The following is a 7,849-nucleotide window of genomic DNA, read 5'->3' as shown; positions in this document are numbered from 1 at the left end:
TTTCCTCAAATATATATACATCTCAAAACATAAGTCCTTAGAGTCCATTAATTACATGCCGTAGAGGAAAGTGTACTAAAGATACAAGTTTATATTTTACATGACTTTTACATGATTACAACATAAACATTCATACAAAACAAAAAATGTCACGAAAGCTAGTCCAAGTCAATCTAGACTTGTGGAGGGAGGTCTGCTTTTCCGTATCCTGAAAAAAATAATAATAATAATAATGATGAAGTGAGCACAACGGCTCAATAAAAGTTGTTTAAAACGCACTCCTTACAACTTCCGTGAATCTACACAAAGAATAGCTAAGTAAAGGGGTCATGCTTGCCCGGAAAAAATAACTAAAAACGTTAATGTAACCCGACCGAGGTAACTCCCCAGCACCACGAGAGGAGGATTGGCTAACTATCCATGACCTAAGGTAACTCTTAAGCGTCATTTGGGGCCTAGTAACTCAACCACGCGCAAGGCAACTCCCTACGTCCCCTCTAGGTCCCATTAACGACACGGATACAAGGTAACTGCTTGTTGTTCGGTTTTCGCAAACTTTAGTTCAAAACATTTCCCAAGCATTTCAATTTTGTTTCCTTCTCCAAAATTTCAGTTTTTCTTCCCATGCAGTATCACCCAATGCACATGCATGAGTACACATGCTTTCTAATAAAATTAAAGCATTCTTCATTTCTAAATTTTATTCCATAAACCACACTTTAACAAGAAGTTAACAGGGCAACATGCTTCATAATAACATAAGACCACAGCATTTATGAAATCAACTTAGGCATGTTGTCATTTAATCCACACAATCATACAAATACATTGGACATAGAAAACATAAGGAAATTTCAAGAACAGTCATGTAATTGTATAAATTTCATCCCAAGACATAACCAACATTAAAGGAGCTAAAAAATCAGTTTCTAGGAACTAGTCACATTTTGGTTTCAATTTAAAGGATGTAATTTACCTAATTTACATAACACAATTGAAACAAAATCTCCGGTTTTCAACACATACAACAACCACGTTTAGGAAGCCTAAATTTCAGTTTCTAGACTATATCATACATCATTAATATACAACTGCAAATTTTAGATTTTTTTAACTACATAACATGCTTGCAAAGAAAATTCAATTTTAGTCATATAATGGTTCAAATTAGAGAATTTAATTCACAAGGAAACAAAGGGTGTGAGGGTTAGAACAACCCCTACCTCAATTCAAGCTAAAACCCACAAAACAGCCTCCAATTGATCAACTAGAACCACCAATGAAAAGGAGAAAGAAAGAGTAGTAACTTCCTCTTTGAAGCACCAACCAACAGCCCACTTCCAAGGCAAATTTTGCAATTCAGCAATGAAGGAATGGTGTGGATTTTTACATCAATGGAAAGCCCTCTCTCTAAGGAACATTTTATGTTCTTATGGAATCCCAAAATTTTCCTAGAAAGCCTTCAAAGTCAAGCTTCAAAAGGAAGCTTTCATGGAGGACGAAAATGGAGGAATGAAGATGAAAAGAGAAAGAAGAACAAAGGAGGAGAAGGCTGTGTGTGACTGCCGAAGTGGGTTTGTAGAAACTAGCAAAATTCTGCCACACAAGAGTACATGTGTCATCACACATGCATGGTCAAAGTGTTGACCACATGAAAAGACCACATTACCCCTCCAAGGTTACTAAACCACCATTAGGCCATGGCAATGACAAAAGACTATCCTATCCCCACATAATTGGTAAATAACATATAAAATAATTAATTACCACAAGAAATTAAATAAATAAATAAAATTGGAAACCTCACACTCCTCTTCTCCTTTCTCACACACTCTATTTTTCAACCAGTTGTGTACCCGCGTGTATATATTAAAATAGCCAATGAATATAGATTGATATTCTGTTTCAGACCAATAAAAAAAGTGTAGCAGCAATTGACAACACGGGGAAGACGAATGTTTCAATGAATCCTAATGTGTACAAGAACTGCTTAATAATAATACATGCGCGCAGCACAAATTCACCAAGTTGAGAGGTCCAATTCAGCATATCAATTATAAAAGTTAAAAGAGTATAACTGAACTATAACATAATAGAACAATTGATTTTCAATCAAATTCTATGCATAAACCATAATTTATTTCAGCATCTCTTGAAAACTTGGAGTGAATATGAAGGACCATGGTCATCTATCTACCTGATTCTTCTGATTTATTAAACCATGCATCAAGCAGAACAATTTTCAACTGTCGATTACAAGTCCATTTCTCTGAACATTTTCTTTAACCTTCGCGTATCTTGATTTCAGGAGTTTTTCGCGGCATTTTTTCTTCAATTCATTGGTTTGCAGTGCCACCTCGGATACTTTGTTGGATATCACTGCCAGAGCTCATCTCTTGAGTAGTTTGTTGACCTTCACTAGTGCTGGAGACAGATGACTTCACACCGAACTCACTGGTTCCACTGCATTCACTAGCACCATGTTCCTGGCTAATTCCTAGTGCCATCTTCTTGAATTTCTTCAAATCTTCCTTGTACTGGGCTTTATCATAATCCGAATTTTCATGCGAATTGTAATACACTGTGCTATGTCCGGGTCTACTACCTTCACTTAACTCATCTAGAGACATGTTTCCTTCCAAAGCTCGGACAATCTGAATCAAAAATGGTAGGAGTGCCAACATACAAATTCTTAGATTTCATTCTAGTTATCAAGGTGATCGTAGTGAGTCAAACTCTAGTATCCCAAATCCATCAACTGTTAAATGTGCATTTGAGCATCTCAAAAAGGGACCAAAGCGTCTCATTAAGTTTTATGTATAACATTATGCAAAAGTCCATCATCATAAATGGGATTTGGGAAATCTCCTCCCAAATGATACGTAAAGTTGGAAAATCAAGGGATTCGGGAAATCCTAAAACTGATCTGCATTTAAAAAATGGTGATATATATGTATCCCATTTCTCTGATGGCCCCATTCTAGATGATGGAATTGTAGTTTCAATTACTCTGACCATAATGGAGAGACAAAAATTTTAGAGCCTCTAGTTTATACTTTGAACTTTTAAAGGGGGCTTTATCGCACTGAATGGAGAGATGTACCTGGCTCATTCGTGGGCGGCGTCTTGCCAAATGACGTACACAGGTAGCAGCACAAATAACCATCCGAGCCATCTCAAATGAATCATAATCCTTTTGCAACCTTGGATCAGCAAGAGTATCAAAATTGTTGTCTTCCAAAGCTTTTGTGAGTAAAGGCCTCGCCTAAAATTTTAATTAGAAAATGTGTTATTCTTATTCATTCCAGTTGACCAAGTGTTATAACCAGTTGTATTTTCTCTATCTCACAGAATCGAAGGTTGAGAGTTTAAGTCCCCGAAAGGGCAAAATGGGGAAGTGTGTTATTTGTCATAGGAACAAAAAAGTTAATGCCACTTGAGCTTTGCAATCCAAAAATAAAAGTAGTATTACATTAAACAGTGCATGCTAAGACCTAGATAAAGAAGGCCATTCAATGTATTTTTCTGTGTAAGACAATGTTGTGAAGTGTTGGCATTTGATATTGTTTTTGTGCTCTCTTTTACTTTCCTTCGATATATAGAATCCATGAAGAAAAGGTCGAATGGTCTAGAATGAGAGTGCAAGCTAGAGTTCAAGGATGGCCACATTGTGGTTATATAGCCATAAAATAGGTTCAACAAGTGAGTGTCCTCTAAAAGCACACCCCATAGTAACAGGACCAACATTTGTTAAAATGTCAGATTATTGTTCCATTGATGAAATAGGAAACTCGTAGAAAACTCACCCAGTCAACTATATTTTCATCCAAGAAGACTTGAGCTTTACCAATAGGCTGGCGACCAGTGATCAACTCTAGAAGCACAACCCCAAAGGAGAAGACATCTGACTTTTCAGTAAGTTTCCCGGTAAGAGCATACTCTGGAGCTAAATAACTGCAACCAGTTAGTGTGGGTGTGAATGAGAGAAGTCATACATAGTACAAGATCATCTACACTTCATTTTAAGCCACTCCAGGACTTTATATGTACGGCACTACTAAAGCTGCTTTTGGTGAACAAATAAGAAATAGGGTCTCACCCGAAAGTTCCCATTACACGGGTGGAGATATGAGTAACAGTATCAGAATTGAACCTAGCAAGACCAAAATCTGCTACCTGCAAAACAGGGTTCAATTAGACATATCAATTGTTTTGAGCAAAACAGAAGAGACAGTTTGAGCACCACATTGATCAGGAATAATTCACAAGTTCTATAACACAGGATCTAAAACTTGCATAGAGCAGTGACTCTTCGTAATCTGTTTATTTCCAGTGAATAGCTTAAACATGTGTCAAAGTATAAATATAACCAAAATTCATAGTGTCTTTTCTGCCGATCCTACCTTTGCCTCAAAACTGTAATCAAGAAGAATATTTGCCGACTTGATGTCGCGATGTATGATTTTGGGATGACCTGCAGATATAGTACATTTCAAGACAATTTGAATACTATCTCTTAGCCAAAACTAAAATATTTTTTGTCAAACAAAAAATTTGAATCTCTCACAGTCCTCGTGCAAATATGCCAATCCCTTTGCAGAGCCTAAAGCAATTTTCATCCTAATTCCCCAGCTTAAAGGAGGTCCCTCCTTTTCTGCAATGTCAATCAATTTTTCTATGATAAGATAGCATTAATGCAGGTAGGGATTGAAACAAACACCTACAAACCATAATAATTCCAAAAGGCATATAGTTCCTAAGAAATGGAACACTAGCTAGGAGAACAGATATTGAAACCTGTTGTCCTAATAATTCAAACCCTACAAGGAAAAAAGAATAAGAAATAAATATATCACTACTCATTCAATATTATAACTACTACAATATAAGTCCTATACAGTAATAATTAGCAGTGATATAAAATGTTAGATGGCTCTGGTGAAGTAAGAATCAGAAAAGAAGTGCAGTATTGCCACTAAATTAATGAGGGATGTATCTATGATTGTGATGACAAATACTATATGCTAAACTCATTAAAGTAACAAACACTATGAGATTGTTTGTAACCTGAACAGGGAAACAAATTTCCCACAAGCACACAACATTAAAAGAACTCATAGGGAAAATGCCCCACAAAGATTATTCGCATTACGAATTAACAAGGCTCTCCCATACAAGCAAATCAATCCCAAGTTTAACAAATAAACAAAACCCTATTGAGATACACTCTAAATATTTATTTCTAATCTACTCCAGAATTATTGAGCGTACATATCTTGTCTAGCAAGTGATAAAAGTGCGAAAAGGGCTCACCATGTAAATGGAACTCCAATGTTTTGTTTGGGACGAACTCATAGACCAACAATCTCTGAGCCCCATAAATGCAGTAGCCAGCCAGAGAAACAAGATGTTTGTGGTGAACACGACTAATAATGTCGATCTCAGCCTGAAACTCACGATCCCCCTGTTCACTTCCAACTTTGAGCTGCTTGATTGCAACCTCTTCCCCATTTGGAAAGACTCCTTTGAGGACGTTACCAAAGCCTCCTTGACCAAGAAAATTGGCTTCAGAGAAATCACTTGTTGCCTTTGCTAATTCTTCATATGTAAATATAGTCTTTGAGTAACCCAATCTACTGCCAGAGCTTTGCTTGTCGAGGCCAACACTGTTGTCAACTGAAGATGGTGGTGGGGGAGGAATACTGGGTCTTTGCAGCATTGCAATTGTGTCGCGTGTTGGCGGAGATACATCTTGCTGCCATTGTTGGCCTGCAACACCATTGGAATCAACAAACTTACTCCATGATAAATTGCAGTAGTCTTTTTCCAGTTAGTTTATTAGTACCCTTTTTTTTTTTTTCCCTTTGATTCTCATGGACTTATTTTGATTACTCATTTACTGTGACATATATTCAATTATTCTATTGACTTCTTTTATCATTTATCTTAATTTATATCCTATTAAGTTCTCTGACCTAATTTTTGAATTTATATTATCCTTTTCCCATCTTATGTTGTAATGTTAAACTTTTTCCTAGGACATATAACTTTACAATCTTTAGATGTTAAATCGATTTATTTTTCTGGTTAGGAAGATAACAATTAGAATTGCTTTCTCCTGGATGGTATCTATTTCTTGAGAAAAAAAAAAAAAAAAAAAAAAAAAACGAAAGTACATAAATGTGTTTGGTTGACAATTTATTAAAACTATATTTTGAAAATCAGTTTTAAAAGGATATATTTTCTGAATTCGTGCAAAACCAAACAGCCTCCGTAAAATCTTCTTTGATTTTTTTAAACACTCGTACTTGACAATTTATGAAAACTATATTTTGAAAATCAGTTTAAAAATGATATATTTTTTGAATTCTTGAAAAACCAAACAGGCTCTGTAAAATCTTCTTTAATTTTTTTAAACATTAGTACTTGACAATATAGTGTGTGTGTGTGTGTGTGTGTGTGATGGACTTGGATCCACTCCAAGGCTAAAGAGTGTCAATCATCACTTTAGGGGGTGGAGTATATGATCCCTACGAGAGCTAAAGGAGCTCCACATACCATGTCATTCATATCTTCACCAAATAAAAATTGAACATTCCACGTTAGTGTGTCCTATTATATAACTTAGCTATAGTATATTTTTATTTGGTAGACATATATGTAATATGTGGTATGTGACTCCCCCAATATCTATTACAAGGATCTAAGCTCTATTATATGATTATATCACGTATCTATACATCTTTTTTTGCAATCACCTAATAATTTTGAACTGTATAGGTAGGATTGCTAGTAAACATTCACATATATATAGTGGATGGGTGGAAGATAAAGATCTCACTTTGGAGTCCTGTAATGGAAGCAGCCAATGCATGGCGTCTCTTCCTCTTGTACCAGATCAAAATGCCCACAGCAATCAGTATAACTGGAATTCCAATCCCAACAGTACTAAGCGCAGCAACCCATTTAGCATTATTCTTAGTCGATGCCGACGGCCAGCTTTCGCCCCACACCGGTGGCAGTGCCCGGAGCGGAGTCAATAATGGCGACCTTTTGCCCCTCACCGCCGGTTGTGGTGCCTGGAGCGGTGAGCTTTCGCCCCATGCCGGTGTTGGTGCCTGGAGCGGGGGCCATGGAGGCGAGCTTTCGCCCCATGCCCGTGATGGTGCCTGGAGAGGGGGCCATGGCGGTGAGAACATCACCGGTTCCGGATTCGGTAACAAGGCTGACGCCATGACCGGATCCCACTCCGGTTGTATTTATTTGTTGCCGGCAATATAGACAGTGTAGAAGAAACCGACTGAAATGGAAAGTCACAGCTAAAAAAAAAAAATTGGAATTATATTGACATGAAATGCAGTTCTTGCAATGTTTAATTACTTTATATTTTTAGGAAGTTGATAGAATTGTTTTCACATGAAATGGAAGTGGGACAAGTATTTTAGATCTCTCATGTATCTTTAAATTTGGTTGTTGGCGGCCTTAAAAGTGCAATTAGGAGAAAATTGAAGTCTCTGGCTGGTCTGCAAGTCTTCGTATATATGCTGATGAAGAGAAATGTTTGGCGCAACTGTCCAAATTTATAGTTATATGGTTGGTACTCTTATCAATTCGTCTAGTCTGATCATTTATGATTTATTAGATACAAATAAAAATAAAATGTTTTGCTTGGAAACGTTTTATAAAAACTGTGTTTTCAAAACTGAGATCTGTCTAATTGTTCACTCAAAAAAATTGAAAATAGAGTGGAAGTGTAATGCAATTTGCCCTAATAAAAACACATACTCCTCTATATGCAGTAGAGTATATTATGGGTGCAATGTTGAAAGGAATACTCCAACCCAACATG

General features: G+C 36.6%; 1 protein-coding gene across 1 annotated transcript; it reads right to left on the bottom strand.

Annotated features, from left to right (window-relative positions):
• Positions 1–2,157: 2,157 nt before the first annotated feature.
• Positions 2,158–7,235, bottom strand: LOC132281643 (proline-rich receptor-like protein kinase PERK15). The gene is made up of 8 exons (XM_059783331.1): positions 6,842–7,235; positions 5,314–5,769; positions 4,568–4,654; positions 4,404–4,474; positions 4,100–4,176; positions 3,807–3,954; positions 3,104–3,265; positions 2,158–2,654 (listed from the first exon to the last, which is right to left on the bottom strand). The coding sequence occupies exons 1-8, from the start codon at positions 7,233–7,235 to the stop codon at positions 2,337–2,339; spliced, it is 1,713 nt and encodes a 570-aa protein (XP_059639314.1). The 3' UTR covers positions 2,158–2,336.
• Between the last annotated feature and the right edge of the window lie 614 nt (positions 7,236–7,849).

This window comes from Cornus florida, unplaced genomic scaffold (genome assembly GCF_030987335.1).
Source record: "Cornus florida cultivar Cherokee Brave unplaced genomic scaffold, ASM3098733v1 CherokeeBrave_3.0.0_Hap2_Chr11, whole genome shotgun sequence".
NCBI classification, from domain to species: Eukaryota; Viridiplantae; Streptophyta; class Magnoliopsida; order Cornales; family Cornaceae; genus Cornus; species Cornus florida.
This window is presented reverse-complemented; position numbering and strand designations above follow the sequence as displayed.